General features: G+C 34.5%; 1 protein-coding gene across 1 annotated transcript in view; it reads left to right on the top strand.

The window, feature by feature from the left end:
• LOC134372640 (thyroid receptor-interacting protein 11-like) overlaps positions 1-25,762 on the top strand; it is a 53,136-nt gene that overhangs the window by 19,100 nt on the left and 8,274 nt on the right. The window contains 8 exon segments of the mRNA XM_063090077.1: positions 934-971; positions 1,532-1,618; positions 3,402-3,779; positions 6,767-6,938; positions 7,458-7,623; positions 10,946-11,109; positions 12,198-12,301; positions 16,574-16,673. Of these exon segments, the coding sequence (XP_062946147.1) occupies positions 934-971; positions 1,532-1,618; positions 3,402-3,779; positions 6,767-6,938; positions 7,458-7,623; positions 10,946-11,109; positions 12,198-12,301; positions 16,574-16,673 (1,209 nt within the window).

Raw genomic sequence — 25,762 nt, 5'->3', positions numbered from 1 at the left:
GCACCTTGTACTCACTGTATCACACTGTATTGTAATCATATATTCACTAGTTTTCCTTCACCTCTGAATTATAAGCTCTTTGAGAGCAAGGACTAAATTTTTACATCTTGTGGTCTAGCACCTGGCCTCACGGTAAATGTTCAGTATTTCTTTGAATGAAAGTCAAATGTATTACCTCAGCTGAACTCATAGTATTGTCTTTGGGTTCCTCTTCCAGAATCTTTTCTATTTATGGATCTATCTATACTACCAGATGGAATGGTCTTTTTACCAATAGTCATGTCTAAATCACTTTAGATAATTGATACTATTGTATTGTTGTGCTATAAATATATATTTATTGCTTTTAAGGGTTTTTTTTTTCCCTTCAGTCTTAGACCTTTTGCTGTTTCCTGCTACCCAATCTAATTAACTCATTTTGAAATGTAGTTGTTAGTATTTTTATCAAGGTGATAATTTATGACTCATTCAGAATACAATCATAGTTCTTTCTTGTACTTTTCCATAGAATTGGATTTTAACATGGTTTTTTTTTGTTGGTTTTTTTTTTTTTTTAAAGATGACCGGTAAGGGGATCTTAACCCTTGACTTGGTGTTGTCAGCACCACACTCTCTGAAGTGAACTAACCGGCCATCCCTATTTAGGGATCCGAACCCGCGGCGTTGGTGTTATCAGCACCACACACTCCCAAGTGAGCCACGGGCCGGCCCTTAACATGGTTTTTAACTGGCATTTATATTATGATTTCTTCGGTATAATCAAAATAGAAATACAAAACAACAAAAATGCTCTTCACTTGGAACTGTTAGCACTTGTTAATTAAGCTTATAAATATACTTTGTTTTAATAGGGTTGCATTTCTTAGTTTAATATAGGAGGTAATAAGTTATTTTAAATTATTTTAATGTCAGGTTCATTTGTTGTTTTTACAGATGCTGAAAATGAAATGAGACTGAATAGTTTAAACCAGGTAAACTCATTTTAAGGGAGACAGTTTTTGACATTTGTGTACCAAGAAAAAGTATTTCGATTTATTATAGGTGCTTATTTTTTTTCACAAATTCATGTGAATTTACCCTTAGAACTTTCATTTCAGTGATTTTATGTTTGCTGATTAATAAATCACAAATTGACATAATTTAAAAAGTTACATGATTGAAAAATACAGATATGTCTTTTTGAAGATTAATTTGACAAATGTTATGTGTGTAGAGACAGTGGAAGCAGATCCTATACTGAAGCGAGGAATGCATTTTTATTTTCCTTGTTGAATTTGAGGAGTTGTTTTTATTTCTAATAATTACAAGTTATTTTGTAAAAAAATATAAATAAATATATGTATATATTTTAATAATAAAGAGATCTATAAGAATGTCTAAAATGAGTGGCTTTTAAGATGGTTCAATGTTGAATTCTTATAATTTTTATATATCACTAAAAAAATTAGAAACACAGTTACATAGTTCACCTGCTTTTTTGTAAACTGGAAATTTCTTGTTATCTGAAAACACTGCTTTAACATTTTTGTAGAATAACGATCTCACTGAAGACAGTGTGAACCTTCAAATGCTTGTCCAAGTTTTGGAAAAAGAGAATTCATTATTGAGCCAAGAAAAGGTGGGTGCTGTAAAAATTGGGGCAGAATTAAAATGTTGTGTGTATTATAGTTTACAGCTAATGGCCAGTTTATATCAAAACTGAGAGTCCTCTGGATAAAGCTAATCTCATTGATGCTTGTTAAGCCAGGTTGAAATACCTGGATAAGGTTAAGTGTATGAGAGACTAGCCAGAGTTTATGTTTAGAGATAAGCCAGTAGGCACACAGATGTGAGCAGAAAAGATAGGTACAGGCCCTATTTTGGTTTCTGATGAAGGCCTGACAGCAGCAGCATACACAGGTGCGTCGAGAGGTCTGGAGGGGCATACTGTAATAACTGTAGTTACTGCTTATGTGCTCCAGAATGTGTCCATTGTGGTGGATAGGATTTATTTGTGGTGAGGGGTTAAGAGGGACAGTTTCAGTGGTAGAAGTAGGGTCTTTCTTGTATATGTTGGTAGCAATGATGGAATTCTTGGGATTAAAATTCTGTATGAGGAGAGGTATTCTTAGTTCTGTACCACTTGACCGTATGTCCTTGGCTAAGGCAGGTGCTTATATATGGGACATTTGTAAGCTGGTGTTAAATTAAAGGCCAATGTCTGGATTCAATTTAAATTTTTAATTTTTTTTAAGTAATACATGTTTACTGATTTATGTATTCAGTAATACTCGTACATACTGAAAAAGTTCAGACAGTATGAGTGGAGTGTCCTTTGCTTGGCCTTTCCTAGAGGTGATCTCTTTTACCGCTTTCTGTTATATCTTTTCAGACTATATCTATGCATGTGTGATTTTATATATAAAGAGATTTTAAAAAATACATGTCAGCATACTAAAAATATTGTTCTTACATACCTTAACATTATATTTTCAACATCTTTGTACATTAGTATATAGGCAGTGTTTCTCAAAGAGGGTGCCATTGGCATTTAAGTGAGAAGATTCTTAGTTGTGTGTACTGTCCCATTCATTGTAGGCTCTTTGCCCCCACTTTTTATATACCCCCTAAAGGCCAGTCACTTTTTAACTTACTATATTATAAATGAGGATATTTCAAAAAGTTCATAGAAAGATTCATATTATCTTTTAATTCTATTCTGCAAATTTTTTGAAGTACCATCATATATTTTCTCTGTTCTGTTTCTGCTCCCATTGTATTCTGCTGTTTATCTGACTGGCCTAAGTATATTTCATAGTTTGCAGACTCTCTGCATATATTTGGTAGGGCCTGTAACATTTTAATGATATTCTTGGATTCTGTAGCTATTCCCAATAGCTGTTTGTCCTTTCTTTTGATGCTAAGTAGTCCATTCTAACTATTCCTTGAATTGTGTCTGCTGTGGGTCTGCTTACTGATAAGAAATACCAGAAGACATGAAGGTGGAGGGTTCAATCCCTGTACCAACCAGCCACCAAAAAAAAAAAAAAAAAGAATGCCAAAAGTACCTTCAAAGCTGTATGTCCTCTTAAGGTCTACCTGAAAAAAATGTGTGGTTCTCCTAATTGAGCAGATAACAGACAGTAGAAAGATGTAAGAGAATGCTGTTTTCATGTTCCAGTTGTATTCAGAATAAACTTTTGAATCAGAAGGAAATGAGAACTGTGATGCATTGCTCTGAGACACCTTTTACTGTTTTCTTTTATAAGGTATAAGGCTTTTTATTTGAAGGAATTGGAGACTCTAGGTACTGTAGAAGTTTGATTTTTTAAAAATCTCGGTCAATGGGCCGACCGTGTTGCTCACTCGGGAGAGTGCGGCGCTGATAGTGCTGAGGCTGTGCAAATTAATTTTTCTTTCAGCACATTAAGCAGCTAAAGGAGGAACAAGATGTTTTACAGAAGTTACTTAAAGAAAAAGACCTCTTAATCAAAGCCAAAAGTGATCAATTACTGTCTTCAAATGAAAGTTTCACTAACAAAGTAAATGAAAATGAACTTTTGAGGCAGGCAGTAACAAACCTGAAGGAGAGAATATTAATTTTAGAAATGGACATTTGTAACCTAAAAGGGGAAAATGAAAAATTAGTAGAAACATCCAGGGTAAAGGAAGCAGAATATCAAGCATTACAGGAGACTAATATGAAGATTTCTGTGATGCTGCGAGAGAAAGAGTTTGAGTGTCGATCGATGAAGCAGAAGGCTCTTGCTCTTGAGCAAATACTGGAAGAAAACGAACAGGTATGTTCTGGTTGGAGTATTGTAGAGGGAAGTTGGGGTGGAGGAGACTTCTTTGTTTCAGTTACTTTATTGATATCATCTTTGAAGAGGACAACAAATTTGTCCATTTAGAAATATTCAAGATACAGTCGTGTGGCTAAACGGTGGGGATGCATTCTGAGAAGCATCATTAAGCAATTTCGTTGTTGTGCGAAGGTCAGAGAGTGTACTTACACAGACCTATGTGGTATAGCCTACTACACACTTAGGCTGTACGGTACAGCCTATTGCTTTGACAACTGTCAGATACGTGATCAGTCATTGACCAAAATGTTTTTATGGGGTATGTGACTATAGTTTGATTTGAGGCATCTGGAAGTTTCTCCCTCAAATTATTACATATTTCCAAGTATTTTTAGTAGTAGGTTAATTTTTTACAGCCTGCTAAGTAGGAAAAAAGAGTATAGTAGCAATTAATCCCCTTAGGAAATAGAAATTTGTTACAAGAGAAATTTTCAAGGCACTTAAACACCTTTTAGGCTTATTTCAGGAGCTGCTAGTAGTGGTTAACATCTTAGGGATTCTTATATGTAAAGGAAAGCCCTGTGAGATACTACATCTTTGAACATTATCTACAGTAAGAAATATGCTTTACATTGTGGCATAGCAGCATGTGTTCATGTGTGTGTAAAACTGAAAAGTTTCAAGAACCAGAAATTACCCTTACTACACGTGATACTCTATTTAAAAAATCCCCAAAAAACAGTGCTGGATAAACCATTGAATTCATTTTTATGAACCAATTAGTCATAACCTGGAATTTGAAAGGTGTTAGCCAAGAGTAGTAGTTTTCACATAGACTTAAACTCAGTAAATACTGTAATCCCAACTCTGTCACACATGTGACTTTGGGTATGTTTTGACCTTATTGGTTTGTTTATTTAACCATCATATGGAGGGTCATAACTGTTATATGGAAAGTGTCCATAGCTTTTCATATAATTAAATTTTTACATGCATTTCATTTTAATAAGAATTATTGAAGATCTCCTGTTACATCATACTGTGATAGGTGCTGTGTAGGGCTTGTTTGGTAGTGCCTTTCTACTCTGATTTCTATACTTTTAGTAGTAGAAATTTGGAAAAGAGTTGATAGGCAGAACAGTGGAATATTCAGCAATGCTTCTTGAGCATTTACATGTTGCCAGGCACAAGATAAACTTCTTTTGTCAATTAAGTTCTCTCTTAGAGTCTTGGATTAAAGTTGTGAAAACTTTATTTCTTGTTCTTGGCCATATATCTGATTAAATAGGTACACTCATGGTCAATGTCAAGGTGTTCTCGTCCTTCAGAGATAACTTTTTAGCCTTAGTGGTACTGGTCTATAATTGGTGTGAAAAAGACTCTTAGTGGGTACAGTTTCCTATTACTCACTAACCTAAATTAGGTACAGTGTCTTAAGGTTGTCAGACTACAACAGAAGGATTATAGAACAAGTCTTCTGTTGTAATTTTTTTTTTTTTGCAGTTTTGTGTCCTGTATAATTTAGTTCTATTTCATTGACATTTACACATCTAATGTTTGCAGATTTTATTTGGGCTCTCCTACCTTTTAGGAAGCTTCCCTAAGTATTACTAAAGTATTGTATTACTTGAGGGTAATTCATATAAACTAATTAATTTAGTCCAATATTGTATGCCAGGGGTGTTCCAAAAGTTCATGGAAAGGTTAATATTTTCTTTTAATTCTGTTTTGTCACAAAATTTTTCAAGTACGCTCATATAATTTGAGTACCTTTAATAGTACATTTTGAATATAATGAATTACATATTTTGCAGGGAGAAGGGGATGTTCCCATCACTAGATCTTCAAGTCTATTTAATTTCTCAAGCATTTGCTCTTTCTCTGTAATATGAAAAAGAAAACTAACTGAAAAACTAACTATTTGGAAAATATTGGCCATCCTATTTAGGAGGGGATGTTGAAGTCAAAGGAACAGATGGTTTTATGTTTTGATTTCAATGATTTACCTTGAGGGAAACATTATATATTCTTAAAGAAAAGAAAATTTTTCATAACAACTTTAAATAATACTAAACTATAAGTAGATTCATTTGAGATGCATAATTAAAACAGAGAAAGACTTGGCTGTCAACAGCCTGACACTTTTCTGTGTTTGTTAGAATTCCAGGTATTATTTGAAATTCATGACTCTACTTTTGCAATGAAGGGTTATCTTTTTTCTGCTCTCATTAATTTATTGTACTTATATGAAATAAATTTTCATTATTGTGTAGCAAGATATCATTCCAAAGTTGCTTTCATTAAGTTGTTGGCAAAATATTCTTTTAAAATAGACTCTACATATGAAATTATTTCCTTTTTATCTTTTTCTAGCTGCTGACACTTATTTTCTTGAACAACAGTTGTGGGTGCCTGATGAATGGACATCCTTGTGTGCGTATGCACCTGTGTGCGTGCACACACACACACACCCTACACACATATATTTTATTCGTGATTTGGAGGCTCATGAACACTTTGTTGTATGGGCAAATTTGAAGAGATTTTTGTCTTTTGAGTTCCTTTTGTAACATTTCTAGTAAACATTTTTTTAATAGATTTATAGAAAAGATGCAAAGATAGTGGAGAGAGTTCTATACCTCACACCCAGTTTTATTTATTGTTGACATCTTACTTTACTATAATTCATTAGTCACAGCTAATGAACCAATATTGAGACATTACTACTAACATTTAGACTTTATTCAAATTCCTTATTTTTACCAATTGTCCTTTTCCTGTTCCAGGATGCCATCCAGGATACCACATTATATTTAGAGGTCATGTCTCCTTAGGCTTCTATAGACTGTGACAGTTTCTCAGACTTTCCTTGTTTTTGATGACCTTGACATAGTTAACTACATTTTAAAATTAATTATTTAATGAAGAAAATGTCTTTTTTAAAGTGTATTTTTCTTTAAAGCTAAAGTTATTTCTTTCTAAAGGGCAAGACTGGGGAGTTAAATCAGCTTTTAAATGCAGTTAAGTCAATGCAGGAGAAGACAGTTACATTTCAACAGGAGAGAGACCAAATGACATTGTCCCTGAATGAGAAACAAATGGAAAACAGTACCCTACAGAATGAGGTATACTTTCACTTTAAAGAAACAGTGAATCAAATATTAAGATTAATAATTATTAAGTAAGAAAACTGGAAAGTTTTCAATTTAAATGAATTTATTTCCTCAGTGATTTTTCTTAGTCTTTCTCTGATATGCTATAGTAGGCCTTTTATCTCCCAGGGTGCTTTATATTTTAGGTTTCAAAAATGAAAACCATGGCATATCTTGGATATAAGAAAAAATTTTTACGCATAAAATATGAAAAAAATGAGATACACCGAAAAAGTGGTCTGTCACAAAGAACCCAGTACTTTTGTATAGTTCCATTTTCCAGGGAATGAGATCGTACAAAGTAAAGCTTCTCGATGAATATTCAAGATGATTTCAGGAGAATTTTTCCTAGAATAAATATATCTTGCAGTATGAGCAATTAGTATACAATTAATACATTTCAACAATGGGAAAAAGATTTGATAACATAGTGGCTTGTAGCAGGGGGTAAAGGAACATTTTGTAGAAGAAAAGTAAAGAAATGTCCTCTACGTATGTTCAACATTTACATAACAAAAATTATGGTTAAACCAGGAGCTAGAGAGATTGCATAATCATCTTTTAGAATCAGAAGATTCTTATACCCGTGAGGCTTTGGCTGCTGAAGATAGAGAGGCTAAACTAAAAAAGAAAGTCACAGAATTGGAGGAAAAGCTAGTTTCATCCACTAATGCAATGGAAAATGCAAGGTAACTTTTTCATTTTTTTTCATTAACTTTAACTGAAAACTTCTTGAGTGTCTGACTCAGTAAGCATTTTTCATGTTAGCTCATTCTCACAAAATTCATTACCTCCTTTTTGCAGATAAAGATACCGGGTAAAGAGATATAGTAACCTGCCCAAAGTCAGGCACACAGAATTTATGTGTGAGTTTCACACTCAAGTCTGAGACTCTGAATCTGGCTTTCAAACTCTTAATCTTAACCATGACCCTAGGCAATTGCCTCTTATCATTTTAGGGATATAGTCTGTAATTCTGGCTGATTTAATTAGCTCTGTTCAGCTCCCAAAGAACTAATTTAATTTATGTGGGTTTAGTTTTCATCAAGCAGTCTAAGGTTGAACTAGGTGTATATATTAGAGTAAAGGAAGTAGCAAGGTGAAGGACCTAGATCAGTATGAAGAATTAGCTCTTGGTTTATTAGGACTTTTAATTGGCCAGGTCCCTGCTTGGTCCCTGCTTATCTTTTTTAAAATTTTATTTTTCTCAATAAAGTGTTGTAAAATGTTTTTACTTTTCTTTTTTTTTTTTTTTATTACAAAAACGTTATATTTTCCACTTCAGGAGAATCATTCAAACCAAAAGAACGTAAAGCAGAGTCTCACCAAAGTGATAATCTTTTTTTGTACCCTTTTATGCTTCTGTATTTGTTTATATATATTACTTATCTTTTTAAAAGCAAAATTGAGATCATACTATTCATACAGGTTTTGTAACCTGTTTCTATCACTTAACAATATGAGAATCAGTACACATTCATGCATATGTTTCTGCAATATTATTTTATGATTAGCCGTTACTTGGATTTGCCATAATTTCTTTAACCCAACCATTTATTATTGGATGTTTCAAGTGTTTCAGCTTTTCAAAATTACTAAGAGTGCTGTTGTGATATCCCCAAGACATGTGTGTTTTGTGTTGATGACAGATTATTTCCTTAGTGTAAATTTTGAGAAATCTAACTTCTGGGTCAAGGGGCATTTTAAAACTTTTGAGATTGTACTTCAAAATTATTTTCCAGAAAAGATGTGTCCGTTTATATTTCCATTTGTGGTATGTGCATCTTTTTATTTATCTTTTTACTACATATGGTGCTGATGGAGATATAAGAAGATAGTTGACACTGTCTGTCTGCAAAGATTATAGGCCAGTGAGACAATATTTCTGAGGGTGAACCCCTTCTCCTCCCTTTGCATGGAGTGTTATTGTACCTTTAGATTCTCAAGGGAAACTCATTTAAAATGGGGATTAAAATGAGTGATCATTTTTGTAGATGTTTCACTCAGGCAGACATGCCAGAATATCCTCAGATTATGTCCTTATGTATTGTAATCCTTCCTTGCAATTTTCAGGCACTTATTTCCTCAAATTAAAATAGTTTTTAGTCTCTGCCCCTTTTATTTACACTTTGTAATAGTTTCCAGAATAACCTTCCTTAAGAAGAGCTGTGATCTTGTTCCTCTTTTTTTAAAAACCAGTTTTGAGCACCATGATTTGTTTCCATGCTACCTACTACCATAGCCTTATTTCACGCTATCATCTGTATCCAGCTGAACCGTATTACTCAGTTTTCTCAGGCCTACTATCTTCCTATTTCTTTTTCTTATACTTTTTCTTTTCATATTCTTTCTTCTGCCTGAAGAATGGACCTATCCTTGTCAGTTTTTCTGTGAATCCACCTGTTCTTCAAATTCCATTTTCTTCATGAAGGGTACTTTATTTAGCACCCCCCTCCTCATGTGCAGAACAAACACTGGTGTGATGTTTTTCCTTTGAACTTGTATAATACTGAGTCCTTGCTAGATTTCATATATTTTACTTTAGGGTACAGGTAATTGTTGACCTGTCTTACACTGTCTCCCACCCAATGAAATGTAAGGTCACTGGGGAGTAGGAATGATGCCATTCATTTTGTACCCTTCCCATAGCATATATTACACATAGTTTAATAGATTTTCAGTAAATATTTGTTGTATGAGTAACTCAGACTACAAACCCTAGCATTACAATAGTGTGACCTGGTATTTCTTAACTTTGAATGCCGTCATAACTCATTTCATCCTTAAAATCACCCTTTGAGTGATTAGCTAACCAGCAAAGCTGAATAAATTCCAGGGACATTGAGAGCAGAGGTCTTCTTACTATCAGTTTACCGCTCTTTCCACAAGAGGGTGCTATTGGGTAAAGTCTCTTCAAAGTGAGATGATCTTGAATAAAAATTTAACTAGATATTAAAAAGCCAGAAAGATTATTTCAGTATTTTGGATATAATCATTATACATTAAGGAAGTACACCAATGACATAAGCCTAGATAGGTGCTATATAAATCTCCTAGGGATCCCTAGATTATTATTTGGGGACAGGACTAGGTATTATTGTATTTAATGTAGGTAGAAAGAAAGATGATAGTAAAAGATAATTAACTAATAATCAGAGGAATTAGTTCATCAGTTGGATAGCCTTTGGAAATTGTGAGTTCACCATGATTGCAAGTGTCAAAAGCCAGGGAGTGTCATAGAATCTCTTCTTTGTTAGGTTAGAAGCTGGATAAAATGACTTTGAAGGTCCCTTACAACTTAAAATTCTGAGATAAATTATATCTTAGAGATTTAACCTGGAGACATGAAAATTGAAGACTACTTACAAATTTTTCTTTTGCTGACATTTCTTGTTTAGCCTAATTCTTAGTCTTTAAAAGGATAGTCATTTGTTCAAAGTCACTTTTACAGGAAGGATCACTGAGTTAATGAAAATAGGGAGAACAGAGGAACTATTCAGGTTTCTTTGAAATCTAACTTGAATTTAATGCAATAAAATGTCGGAAAGGTCCAATTCATAGAGACAAAGTAGAATGGTGGTTGCCAGAGGAAGGGGGAGTTGTTATTTAATGAATATCGGGGCTGGCTGGTTAGCTCAGCTGGCTAGAGCGCAGCCTTGTAACACCAAGATCAAGCGTTCAGATCCCTCTACCAGTCAGCCGCCAAAAAAAAAGTATGGATTTTCAGTTTGGGAAGATGAAAGAAAGTTCTGGAGATGGATAGCGGTGGTGGTTGCACAACAGTGTGATTGTGCTTAGTGCCACTGAGCAGGACATGTAAAAATGGTTACAATGGTACATTTTAATGTGTATGTTACCACAATAACAAAATGTGGGGAAGATGTTTCATCTTGTTAAAGTACCTAAATACTTTGTAATCTACCCTGAATTTAGTGCAATAAGACTTAGGGAAGGTGATTCTTCTGGTTAAAGTAATAGAAGCAGTTTGAATTTTATTCTTTCTGTTTGAAGCCATCAAGCCCATGTGCAGGTACACTCATTACAGGAGCAATTGAATGTAGTCTCCAAGCAAAGGGATGAAACTGCACTGCAGCTTTCGGTCTCCCAGGAACAAGTAAAGCAGTATACTCTATCACTAGCCAACCTGCAGATAGTACTAGAGGATTTCCGAGAAGGTAAGTTGTATGGTCGGTTTTTCAGTGAAGAAAAATTGTAGTTGTTGGTAATTTGCCCCTATTGGAGTGCCATTTTATATTAAACATGTGGAAATCTTCAAAAGGTTACCCACTTGTAGGGGCAAAAGGTAAGTAGCCATCATCAACTATTTAGACTCCTTTACAACTAAGACTAGAGAACATTAACTATATTCAGTAGTTATTAAAAATTTGATTTAGTATTATATTACCAGTTAAGGTGAGAGTTGAAGTATAAAGGCAACACGCAGTAGGATGATCAAGTGCTAAAGGGAGAATACAAAGGAAGAGAGAGATACACACGTGGAAAAGGTGATTAGGTTTTAAGATATTGGTTGGAAGTCGAACCCACTTCAGAGTGTTAATCATTAGTAATTACCATCGTTTGATATGTTTATTAACTTGTTATTAGCTATTCATCTATACTTTTGGGTGACTGTATCTTCTAGTCCAAATGGGAAGTACTTTTCTGGAGACACAGTAACAGTGACCAGAGCCATTTTATCCTGAGAACCAAATAATGTTTTTTCACATTCTCTCATCCTCAGATTTATGGTAATGCTTTAGTTTCACCCATCCTTTTGTTTTTTCATACATTCAGTAACTCCTGACCGTGAATGAACTGCTAGGTGGGGGGTGGTTAGGGGATATGAGGATAAGGAAGTAACTTTAAATTTGTACCTGTGTGTCCCTTCAGGGTTATGCATGTGTTTGAAATCGTGAATTTTGAATATAGGGTTTCTAGATTTCTGTAATGTAATATAATTACAAGAGCAGGCATGTATACAAACTACTATGGTACTGAGGCCAGAGAGAAAAAAATTGCCAAAGAGGAAATACTTGAGTAGAGTTATGAAAGGAGAGAAGAATCTGCAGGATAAACAACATGGAAAAGGGTTTATGCAGAGCAAACAGTGATCTCATTACTTAACATTATCACTAAGGCATATATAATTTTCTCACTGAGACATTTGAACTAGTTTTGTTGAATTATTAAAATTTCAAGTGGTTTAAAATTCTAGTTTTATCACACAATTGCAAAATACTAATGTAACTTTCTTGGTCTTCAGAGGAGAAAGCTATGTATTCTGCTGAACTAGAAAAGCAAAAACAGCTTATGGCTGAGTGGAAGGAAAAGACAGAAAATCTGGAAGGAAAAGTGGTGTCATTACAGGTAGGTCAAAACAGTTTTCTCTTGTAAATTTTATTATTCATAAAATAATTACTTTGTAGAATCTTTGTCTTGAAACTAATCTTCAAAGCTATTCATTTAGTAAATGATGTTCAAGTGGCTACTCTGTATCTGATCCTCTGCTGGGGCATAAGAAACTATATACTCAGGATTTCCCTCAGGTCACTGACTTAGAGTATAGAGTAGACACACACCAGCAAATGTGAGAAGAGAGGATATTTTAATTTTTTAGCACACGTGGGTATTTTAGAGATCTCTCTGTAGGTGAAAAAAACCAAATTAATCTATGATTTTAACTTTATAATTTTCTCTTTTTAACAAAATATACTGGGTACTGTATTTCACACGGATTAAAATAATGTGTATGATCCCATTAGATCTTTTTCTTTTGTAGGTCATCCTTTAAAATATTTTTTATTTATTATTCAATATTTCATACAAACAAAAATCATGAGGTATAAATAAAATGAATCACTAAGAAACAATACAACACCCAAGTGACTTGCTTTTAGATTTAGGAGATACTTTTCTAAGTCATAAGTAGATTTTAGCAAAAGCTAGTGAAAAATAATGAAATTCACTTACCTGGCATTAGTGGTGAATATGCTATACAGGAACATTAATGTCCCAAGTAAGAGTTCATATATTTCCTACAAAGTTTTAAGACTTTTATTAAATATTAAGTGGCTGCAAAAAAAAAATTATGTAATATGTATAAAATATAGCAGCAATGCAGCAAATACACACATACTCACCACCCCATGTAAGAAATAGAATGTCATCCTCTGAAGTCCTTATGCACCCCTCCACATCTCATCTCCTTCCTACCACCTTGTTGATAACATCTATTCTAATATTTTGTGTTTCAAACCCCCTTGTTTTTCTTTATGGTTTTGTCACATAGGTTTTCATCTCCAAATGATGTTGTTTAGTTTTGCATATTTTTGAAGTCTTTATAAATGAAAGTTGAACTGTATGTAAATCAAATAATTCTTCTGAGACTTGCTTCTTCAGCTATGTTACTGTGTGTTGATGGTTCACTATTTTTACTGCATGAATATATAATTTATTTACCCATTTTACTAATAAAGAACATTTCAGATGTCTTCTATACAAACAATGTGGTTATGTACTTCCTTGTTTAAAATCTCTCATGCACACATAGAAGAGTTTCTTTCAGGTGTGTATCTTGATTGAAATTGCTGAGTTACCAGACCTATAAGAGTACTTCAAAATTTCATGGAAAAATAGAATTAAAAGATAATATGAATCTTTTCCATAAGCTTTTTGAAGTACCCTCATATACGGGCAGCCTCAGTTTTATTAGATGATGGCAAATTGTTTTTTAAAGCAATTGTGGTAATTTACTTCTAGCAGCAATGTGTAAGAGTTCTTATTCTACATCCTTGCAAACATTTGGTGTTATCTGACATCATGTTTTTGCCAGTCTGCTGGGTTGGACGGTGTCTTTGTTTTGTGCTGCTATAACAGAATACCACAAACTGGGTAATTTATAATGAAAAGGAATTTATTGGCTCACAATTCTGGAGGCTGGGGAGTCCAAGCTTGAGTATCTCATGAAGGCCTTCCTGCCACCTCATCCCATGGTGGGAGGGCAAAGAGAGGCAAGAGAAAGCACAATAGGTGGCCAAACTCATCTTTATAAGGAATCCACTCCCATGATAAGGAACCTGCTTCCACAATAATGGCATTAATTCATTCATGACGGCAGTGCCCTCATGAACCAAATATCTCCCATTAGGCCCCACCTCCCAACACCACTGTATTAGGTATCAAGTTTCCAACACATGAACTTTGAGGGGACACATTCAAACAATAGCAGAATTTCTATCTTCTAGTGGTTTTAATTTGCATTTCCCTGATTACTAATAAGATCGAGCATCATTTAATATTTTTATTGATCATTTATGCTTGCTTTCTTGTCAGTTCATTAATACATTTAAGAAGATATATTTTATCCAACACTTAGTTATTTCCAGTGAGTCCAGAGTATCTAATCTGTCAAACTGCTAGGATGGAAGTTCAGATCTTCTTTTAAAACTAGGGGGGTTTTTTGTTTGTTTGTTTGTTTGTTTTAAAATTTAAAATGTGATATGCATTTAGAAAAAGAACAAAATAAATCAGAAGTAACTAAGAGAGAACTAATAAAGATAAAAGCTGAAATTATTGAAATAGAAACCAAACAAATGTTAGAAAGAAAAATGAAGTATAAATGCTGATTTTTGAAAAAGTCTTAGTGTAAAAAGTCTTAGTGTAGTTTTAAGCTTTAATAATTTTGTAAGTATAAATGCTACAGGGTTAAAAAAGTAATTTGGAAGTTTATTTAAATTTCATTCATGTTAAGTTTAGTTTTGTGGATTTTGAATAATAAATTTTTTATATAGAATTTTTTGTTTCAGTTACCTTGTGTATTGGTCAGGGTTCAGTCCCTAGAAGCAGAACTGGTCAGATGTGTATGTGTGTGTGACATATGCATATACAGACACATTCGTATATATGACATGACATGTACGATTACACACATACACTATTTATTATAAAGAATTAGCTACACGATTGTGGGGGCTGGCAAATCAAGTCTGAAATTTGTAGGCTGGCAGTCCAGATGGGAAGACTACATCAAAGGTGGACTGGAAATCACAGGCATGGGCCAAAGCTATTGTCTGTAGGCAATGAAGAAAGGAAAATCACAAGTAGGATGGAACTCCATAGGCACATGTGGAAGCTGCTGTCCACAGAAGGAATTTTTCTCTTTTCAGGGAAGCCTAATTCCTGCTTTTAAGGACTTTGAACTGGTTTAATCAGGCCAACCCAGATTATTCACTATAGTGTGCCTTCCTTAAATTCAGCTGAGTAAGGGCTTTGATTGCATTTTCGAAATGTCTTCACAGCAACATCTAGATTGTTTGAATAACTGAGGACTGTAGCCTGTTCAGGATGACACATCAAAAAAGCTGTCACAATGATTGAAGATGACAAAACTTGACCTGAAACTTACATGGATGAATACTTGAAAACAACAAAGAAAATTATGAGAAAGAACAGTGAAGAGGGACTGGCCTATTAGATACTAAAATAGAGCCATAAGTCAATACAATATTGATTAGATTAGTGGAACAGACGCAAAGTCCAGAAATAGACCACAGAATATACTTGAGAATTTAAAACTAAAACCTAAACTAAACTAATTTTAATTTAATGAGAAATAGGATAGATTGTCTAATAAATGAGGTTAGCACAACTGGCTGTCCATATGAAAGAAAATAAAATTGAGTCCCATCTCACACCATATACAAAAATAAATTCCAGTTGTATTAGAATGAGGATTCTCAACTGGGAATGGTACTGAATACCTGGGGATATTTTTGTTTGTTACAGTGATTAGATGGCTCTCCCGGTATTTAGTGGGCCAGGAATGTCAAAAGCACTCCCATTGAGAAACACTCTGTTAAAGATTTAAATATAAAAACCAAAATATCTTGCAATAAAACCTAGAAGACTACATGTACAGTCTAGGGGCAAGGAGGTTTCTAACCAAGACTAAAACTCAAGAAGCTGTAAAAGCAATGTAGGACATGCTTGACTATGTACAACTTAAAAATTTACATGGCAAAAGACATCATAAAGTCATTAGACAAATGGCATATGTGGTAAATGGTATTTGTGTAGCACAGATGACAAAGGGTTTACATCTACCGTACAAGGTGCTCTTACAAATTGACAAGAAAGAAGCAGCTCATCAGAAACATGAGCAACGTATGCAAAGAGGTTTGCACAGAAGAACAGACCCAACTATCCTGTAAACGTGAAAAACATGCTCAAATTCAGTAACAGGGAAATAAAATTATAAGTAATAAAATCATAGGGAAATATCACTTTATTAGACTTGCAAAAATTAAAAAGAGCAAGAACATTTGTTGCTGTATTTCTTGACGTTTTGTGTCCATTCTTTGAAGTTTTATTTCTTATTGTTACTTTTTTTTATTTCTGTCATCATGTTGTGTTTTAATAGCATTCTCTCTTTTATTTAGTTTCTCTGAAAGAGGCAGTGTTTTATTGGGAAAGAATGTGGGGTCTATCTTTGGTACTTAGTAGTTGCATAAACTTGCCCAAGGTCACAGAGGTGCAATTTCGTCAGCTGAAATGTAAAGGGTTGACTCTAAGATGTCTCTCAGCTCTATAGTTTGTGAAACTGTTTTTGCATACTGCTTTTTAATAACTTTTTTCCCTCAGGAACATTTGGATGAAACAAATGCTGTGTTGGATTCAGCATCAAGACTTACAGAACAGTTAGACCTAAAGGAAGAACAAATTGAAGAACTTAAAAAACAGAGTAGGTTTTTTCTTTTCCTTCCCCCATCCTACAATACCAGTCAGATGTGGTCGTCCACCATGCACTGGCACAGTTGAGTGAGACCAACTTCATTTGTGTGTGACTTCCATTTCTATCTCCCATGACTGGTTATCTTCAACTTAAGTATGTTCCTGGTGAAACCAGAGTCATTACGTTGGCCCTAGCTGTGCAGTTAGTTTTCCTGGATGTTGAGGCAATGCTGTTGTGTTGGTTGTCACCCTGTTGGCCACTAAGAAGTGGGTTGATTTTTTTTCCTCTTTTTTTTATTGAATCATAATTGATTATACACATTTTGTGGGTTCAGTGTTGACACATGTTGATCAAATCAATATTACTAGTATATATATTGTTACAAATTGTACTTTTTTATGCCCCTTGTCCAATCTCTCCCTATCCCTGTCTCCCTCCACTCTCCCACCACTTATAACCCTAGATTTCTTCTCTCCCTCTGAAAGAGTAATGGTTACTCTGTTGATTTGCTGCCTAGATGATCTGTCTAATGCTGACAGGTGTGTTCAGTTCCCCCAATATTATTATAGAGCAGATGCTTCTTCTGTCGCTCTGGAATGGGCTTTGTGGAGAGAAACATCCTCTTCTTTTCTTTGGTCTCTGCTGGTGAATCTTCTTGTGTCAATGCACTCCAGTGGCTGGTGGACCACCTGCATGGTGGTTGTAATGTCTAGCCACTTTCATGGCAACTGTGGTTACTGTGGTAGCTGTGGTGGGCCACCCAAATGGAGGTTATGTTTTTGGCATGCTCCTTGGCACTGGTGGTGTGTCTGGTTGTGCAAGGGGGTGTCTGGTCCCGGGCCCCATGCCTCAGGCTCCCCCAGTGGGCCCCGAGGTGCTGGCAGTGTTCCTGGTTGTGAGGGGGGGCCCAGTCCCCAGCTTCATGCCTTGGGCCCCTGGGTGGGCCCTGCAGCACTGGCAGTGTGCCTGGTTGTGGGCAGAGGGGCCTCCATGCCTTGGGCCCCTGGGCAGGCCAAGGGGGTTAATTTGACTGATTGACTTGTAATGGTTCTGACTTCTCCCTGATCAATTCATATGCATGCTACCCTAAAGCTGTCTGATATGTTAGGGCAATATTTTCAAGTAAAAGAGTAACTTTTTATGGAATATATGTCTGATTTTTATGACTGTAGATGGTGCTTTACACATAGCCATTCATCATGGTTTTTTTTTTTCTTTCTTGGTGGCTGGCTGGTATGGGGATCCGAACCTCTTACTTTGATGTTATAACACTGTGCTCTAACCAACTGAGCTAAGTGGTTAGCCCTTATTTTTTGAGGCTTGTAAGGTAGCTCATAATCCTTGTCAATTCCCTAAGGTGAGTCCCATGGTTAGGATTGTCAATTGGACCTCAGATAATCAGGTGGTTGATAGTGCTTCGTTGAATCTAATAGCTGACAACGATGGTATTTCCTCATTTAATCTCTGATTTAGGGGTAACCAGGAAGTTGAAGCTATTCTAGGGTGGCATTTAGTAGCTAATGATTCAAGGTTATCAGAAGGATGATAGTGGAGCCTAGAAATGCATCAGTTTTAGGTGTCTAAGTTAGATACAGCAGTAACAAGGCACATAATTAGGGAATTACATACCACCTAACATAAAATAGAAATAAGAAATAGGCAAAAATAGAGACGGTACAGCAGAGATGCTATCAAACAACAGAAACATTGGCTTAGACACTAATTAGGCAAGCAGGCAAGAACCACTGAAGCATGGATACTAAAGGACAAGCCAAACTAAGTTGGCCTAAATCCAACAGGAGACAGTAGATGGGAGATTTTTAGGAATACAAAAAATGATAAGATAGATGTGAGAGAGTTGTACTCAAAATAAACTTGATTGTGAGGCAAAGAACTGCCCAATTGAAAGTCCTCTACTTTTAGTTGACTTGGCCAGCCTGGGAGAACTCTAAATCTAGTAGAGAGCCTGGAAATGGGCAGCAAGGAAATAATTATATATTGAATATCTATTATGGACATTTGATATAACATATTCTGTATTATTTAGTCTTCTTATTTTATTTATTTTCATAAGCAACTCTACAGTAGGTGGTGTTAATTCCATTTTATAATTTATATAAACTCTGATCTTTTTGCCCATGACCAAAGTTCATGATCTTTCCATGTTACTGTATTCCTGTCAGGAAAATGGTTATTTATAGTCTGACTTATATTTTGTTCTATATGTCTCCATCTCCCTTGAGGATATGGTAGTATCCTCTGTATTGTGCCCTGAATGTTGAAGTGATTGCCTTTACCAAGATGCAGTATTTATTGGAAAAACAATCTAGTTAGATTGAAGGCCAATGCAACTACAGCATTATCAGGAAGGCAAATGGGCAACCCATTGGAGACACACTGGGTAGCTAAATAGTTACCTAAAGACTTGGTATTGTAGAATTGGGTTCGACTAGTGGAGGTGAAAAGGCAGTGTTTGGAACCAACTCATTGGTCTGTGAGAACTCAATGCTGTATTTCATGTTTCTATAATATCTAAGGCCACCTCTATCGACATCTCCCTGAGACATTGCCAGTAGATGATAAAAAATTCTGTGACTTATTGTCGTTGATAAATATTATGAGAGTCCTTGCAGTATTTAGTATCTGTATAGGCACCCATTTAAACCCTTAGTAGTAAAATATTTTCAGATTTTTTTGATTATATCTGGTAAGGCTTAGGTGGCCTAGGTTCCTATTCATATTAAAAATTACAATTAATATTCCTTGTAAATGTATAGGAACTTTGGGCTCATTTTGTTGAATTGATATTAGTTATAGAAAAAGCTCTGTTTAATTAAGCTTGTACAGCTTGTGTTTGGAAGGGTAGGCAAGAGGCCAGTGTTCCACACACAGGAAGGGTAGTAAAGAAACAGTGGGTTCTGTTACGTCTTTAAGTTATTCTTGCCATTTACAGCTCTCCCTCCCAGTCTGTTTTCTCATATTACATAAGTGCTTAATAGCGCTCTTACATCTCTAAACACAAATGTGATTTTATTTTCTCAAAGCTCCACTCTTGATTTAATAATATAAACAAAACTTTGATTGGCTTGCTTTTTTCAAAAGAATCACTGTATATTTTCTTTCATAGATCATTAAGTCCTTTAAATGTTGATTGATGTTGTAGTACTGTACTTTATTTTGAACACAAAACTTGGCCAGACAGTAAAAATATTTTCCAGGAGAAGCAATTTTGAAAAAGACAGATTGGCTTTTATTGCAAGAAAGTGTATAGACTTGAATTGTAGAGGCAAAGTATTGTTTTATTTCTAAGTATCTGTAGACTAATGATTAGTTGATATGCAGTTTCAACTTTTAAACAATATTAGGAAACCTAACTTTAACAAAAAGGAGTTGCTCCTTTAACAAAAGGAGTTTTATTGCTACCAGAGATGAAATGATTAAGTCTGGTGGACAGATGAAAGCTTTTACATATAACACCAATATTAAAACAGTAGATTGTTAATTTCAATCATTTTTAGATTATGTAATTGTTAGTGCCGTGGTTATGAACTGAGGATGTTTACATGTCTTATGAAAAGTATGAAGATAGATGCCTTATCAGGCATTAAATACTTACTGAGAACCAACTACTTGGCTTTGTGTTAGGTGCTGTGTCAGATATTAGACAGGATCCCTTTTTCAAGGAGCTTAGCTAAGGAAATAACATCCAGCATAGATACACCATAGGTTAGTAATTTAAGACAGTGGTGCAGGATAGTGGTCATACAACTATACATATTTAGTTCCTTCAGAATCCTGTTAAGGGTCAGGAGGCATTCCATGGAGGAAAGGAACTTGAGTAGAACCTTGAAGCAGTAGTAGGATTTCACCTAGTAAGTGTAAGGACTGTTTAAAACATCTTTCTCTCTGCCTGGGAAAGTAACGGTGAAAAGAAACCTTAAGATCCTATAGGAGAGCTGCCCGGTTAGCTCAGTTTGTTAGAGCAGGCATTAGAACACCAGAGTCAAGGTTTGGATCCATATAGGCCAGCCACCAAAAAGACAAAAAAACAAACAAACAGATTTTATGGGTACTATTTTAATAAATGATGTTGTCTGGTAGAAGAATTATTGCTATCCTTCCTTTTAGAAATTATCCTTTCAATATTTTATCTAAAAGTGTTCTTCAGTATACAGTCAGCCTTTCTTTTCTTTGGGTTCCACATCTGTACATTCAACCAACTGCAGACTGAAAGAAAAAAATTTTTTAATTGCTTCTCTACTGAACATGTACAGAGCTTTGTCTTGTCATTACTCCTTAAATAACACAGTATAACAACTATTTACATAGTATTTGCATTGCATAAGCTATTATAAGTAATCTAGAGATGATTTAAAATATACTGGAGGATATGCATAGGTTATACTTAAAAACTATGACATTTTATACTGGGGACTTGAGCATCTGTGGATTTCGGTATCTACTGGAGGTCCTGGAACCAACCCCTGTCCCCCCATACCAGGGATGACTACAGTTCCAAAAACTTATTTTACATGCCAATCTATATCGTATTGGTTTTTTCAAACTTTATATGCTAGTCTATGAAGCAGATCAGGCAGTGTCTCTCATTATTCTGAGTTGATCAGAGTTCACAATTTCTATGGAATTGCTATTAATGAGAAAATATTTACATTTGTCTAAACGTAGACTATAGCAGAACATTAAAAGATGTGTTATCTTGCCATATTTGTGGTCAACTTTGACATTTTCCTTCTTTCACTTTTGTTCTCTGTCATCATCCTTGAGATAAATTCCTGCTTAAATGAAAAGGATTGGATAAATTGAAATAGAAAGCATAAGATGGTTCTTGTTTTAATAACTATTATTCAAAAGGGTGGTGATATACTAATAACAAATTTTTTTAAAAACAACAAAAAACAAAAGGGTGGTGAATTTTATGGTATTCAGAAAAAAATAAGTTTTCATAAGCAACACCAGTTTAGTTCTGGCATTGGAAAAATCTTTTAGTCTATCTGCCAGTTTACACCTGTATGTAAAAGGGCCCCCTAATGATTTTTTTTTAAGGTTTAGTTGCCACTTTTAAAAAAACTCTTCTATGAGTTGACAGTGGAAAATTTCCCTAGAATATTTGTTTTTAAGAACATCTAGAAGAATGTATAAAAGAGTCCCAGTAAAACCTCCTGTAATATGAAGCATAAAAATGTATTTTAAAACTACAATTATAAAAGAAGCTTAAAGTGTTTTCCATGGAACTACCTTTCTGGTGGTGGATGGTAGAGCTTTTTATTTTAAATAAAGACATTCTGTTTTCCAGGATATGATTTATACAAGAAAACACATAATGTCCTGTTGAACATAGGCCAAATACATTCCCTGATGCTTTGTCCCCCAAACCTTTTGAGGGATTTCTTTATAGATGTTTTTGGCACAAGTGGTGATTTTAGAGGAAACATATAAAAGGTACCAGATGCAGTTTTCTGAATTGCCATAAATGATTAAAAATTTATTTTTGATGATATAAACATCTTGGTATAGTCGACAATGCCAAAATTTGAATTAAGAAAAAAGTTTGTATCAGATGAATAATTAAGTCTTTTTCAACTTAATAGTTATATTTTTTAATGTGTTTCCTTAATATTTAAACCGAGCTATGTTTTAGAAATTAGTTATTTTTTAATAATTCTTCTAGGTATAAAGGAAGATAAATTATGTAGAGATAAGAACGTTTTGAGTTTATGTATTTTATGTATTTTCCTTCATTTCTTTATGTATGGATGAGTAATTCAGAAGATAAATTACATATTCTTTTTGTCCTGTGTTTTGTTCTTCCCATTCTCCCTTCCCAGGGAAAATTAATCATTATTTTGTTTATTTATCAAATATTCCTTGTTTATCTGCTGCGTATTGAGCACTACAATAGGCACTGGAAATGCAAAGACGGGACTAGAGTCCTACTTTCAGGAAGTTATAGGTAGTCAGGAAGGGGATAGGATATGTAATCAAATACATACAACAAATTGTTTCACAAGGCAAGAGCTATCCATTCTACTTGGTGATGGTGGCATGGAAGGGTAGAAAAGGCTAGTGAAGGGTATACTTGACCTCACTTGAATGATGAGTAGGGACAGCTAAGCACTCAGGGAGTTGGAGAGAAGCATTCTAGACAAAGGGAGGAATTCATATGAAACTGTGTGGCATAATCAGGAATCTGGCTGAAGATACGATTGACTGGTAATGACCAAAGGGTGGTGTGTGTGTGCACGTGCAGGTGTCTGTATGCAGTGGGGGGAGGTGGTACGGCATGTTGGTGTGGACTGCTGAGAAGGTAGAGGTGGAACTGTGTTGCTGTATAGACAAATGAAACTCTTAAGTATGGATCACAAACACAAATTGTAAACTGGGGCCAAAATGATAATATAAAAGAGCAAACGATACCTGTGGTGAATTGAAGAGTGTTTCTTATGGGGGCTGGAGATTCTCAGCTCCACCTAACTGTTGCTGTGCAGGAATGTAGGCCTAGAGTTGCCAAATCTTTAGATCTTCCAAGAGACACTGGGAATCTGGATTTTTATGTGAAATACCCCTATTTTTTAGTGTGACACCTAATTTAAGTTTTTGTAGAAACCCTGTGTGGGCTGAACAAAACTTCTTTAGACTGGATGTCATCCATGCTGATTTGCAGTAGAGAGCTTTCAGAAATGAGTTGAAGTTCAGGCTGCAGCTTAGAAAACCTTTTATCATTAGTTTTCTTTCTGTAGTGATTATATTCAGTTAGTGGAAACATTATTAGAGTGATTTTAATTTTCACTGAAAAATTCTGGTCCTTTCTTTTGGGATGTGGCTGGTCTGTATAAACCTTTAAAAGTAAATATATTACTTTACTCGTAATATTTACTTTCTTTAAGAAATTTTCTGTTTCAGTATGTAAAAACATAGCACACGTTATCTGAATTCATAATAAAGGGTTGAGGGAAGAGAATGGAAAAGGAAAATATATTTGATTCAGTTACATTTAAAATATTTATATAAAATCTCTTTCAAGTACACATAGTAACTCCAATTAACTATACAAATAATTCAGTAGACCTCAACCTATTTCATTTTAATCACAGATTATGATCTACTGGAATTCAAATTGAGGTTATACTATATTAATGAAATTCTTTTTCTGTGAGTTCATTGCCAGGAAGTACAGTTTTAAAGGTTATTTTTCATTCAGCAATTAATAATTATGATTATGGGACAAGAAAGCCTTCACCAAGTGCTCTAGACCTTAAAATTCTGTGTCGGATATGGTTGAAAAGAATTGAGTTAAAAGACAAAGCAGATGCTAGTATATCTTAAGTTCAAATTGTAAATAGATACATCTTTTAACAATATTATTTGGTGTTAAAATAAAAGTGATCTTTTATAAGTTGAAATTCTGTGATAAAAAGACCATTAATTTCTAGCTTTTGCTTTGGTTATATTTAATTAAATGAAAAGGCTTAATTTTCTTTTATTAGGTTTAATACTGTATCAGGTTTAAATTTATTAAGAAGGTAGCCAATGCAAATAAGACACCAGACCCAATTTATTTACCTACATTTATAAATCAGATTTCTAACATTTTTTTCTTCCTTTGATTGACTCCTTTGCCTTGGTTCTTAAAAATGACAAATATGCAAAATGGAAGGGAAAAACATCACAAAAATTAACATTAACCAAAGTGATATGTATGATTGGTACTGATGAAGGCCAGATTAAACAATGAACTCTTTAGTTATTTTAAGAAATGAGATGAATGAGTACTAATGCTTTACATAGCACTTTACTATTTAGAAAAGCACATTTAAAATTCATTGAGATGATCATGCTTGCTTCATAAAATAGGCAACAAAATCTGGCCCCAGTCATAGGACCATGATTCGTATCCAGGTCTTCTGACACTCAAGTTCTGTGCTTCATTAACTTTTTTCCCAGTCAGGTGACTGTTCAATAAACCTGATCTGGGTTTTGTCCATGGGAGCTTAGTCATGAAGTAACCAAATAACTTTGTAAGAGGATGACTAATTTTAAGATGTTCTTTGAATACAGCATTATAGTGTACCATCATTAATCACAAATGAAGTGTAAAACTATAGTGTGCTGATTTGTTCCAGTCAACTACATTTTATGTTCAATTTTTATTTTAAATCAAGTGATGAAGACCATGGCACCATCTCTAGGTATTTTAGAGGAGAGGTTCTAATATGTCGGGTTTTACTGTATCATACATTCAAAGTAACTCTTTTTCTCCAAACTAGACTAAATCTCAATTGCTTTGAAATGGTTAATTTTAAAGTGTCCCCTGACCTTTTTTTTTTTTTTTTTACTTCCAGAGAATTACTTTGGGGGGGTGTAGCTCAGGGGTAGAGCATTTGACTGCAGAGAATTACTTTGGCATATGAGATGATTTCACAGGAATATTGTATTTGGCTTAAAACCCATTTCTAAATAACCATATTTTGTCTGCCCATATAAATACAGTTCTGATTTCAAATTGTGGTTTGAATTAGTCGTCAGTTTTTGTAGAAAAGTATTCAAAATCTCTGATGGGTGGAGAATAAGGGTGTCTGCAGAAAAGAGGAGTCTGTAGGGACCTTTGAAGTGAGTGTTTGACTTTCTTTTCTTTTCCAAACTTCTTGTAGTTAATACCATCCTTCCAGCCCCTTCCCCTAAATTCTGAGGTTTTTTTCCCCTAGGCTCAAATGTCAGAATACATTTAAACTACTACTTGAATTTGAAACAGCTCTTTGCATTCTACCTCCCATTAGCTCAAGGACTAACTGGATATTCTGATAGTGAGTTTAAGAACTTACAGCCATGTCACTTTTGCCTTGAGCATGTTTCAACTCTTCCTTCCTGAATATAGAAATTTAAATGAAAATTTTCCCAACCATAATCAGTTTTCATCAAGAAAATATTTTTGATTTGAATTTTAAGACAGTTTGATTTCTTGATCAGTTTTTCATACAGCAAAGTTAAAAATTTTTAAACTTATTTTACTAAAATCATCTTTATCAGAATCAACTCTTTACTTTTTGAATTTTACTATGAAAATATCTATTTATCATTCA

The sequence above is a fragment of the Cynocephalus volans genome, chromosome 3 (assembly GCF_027409185.1).
Source record: "Cynocephalus volans isolate mCynVol1 chromosome 3, mCynVol1.pri, whole genome shotgun sequence".
Classification (NCBI taxonomy): Eukaryota; Metazoa; Chordata; class Mammalia; order Dermoptera; family Cynocephalidae; genus Cynocephalus; species Cynocephalus volans.
This window is presented reverse-complemented; position numbering and strand designations above follow the sequence as displayed.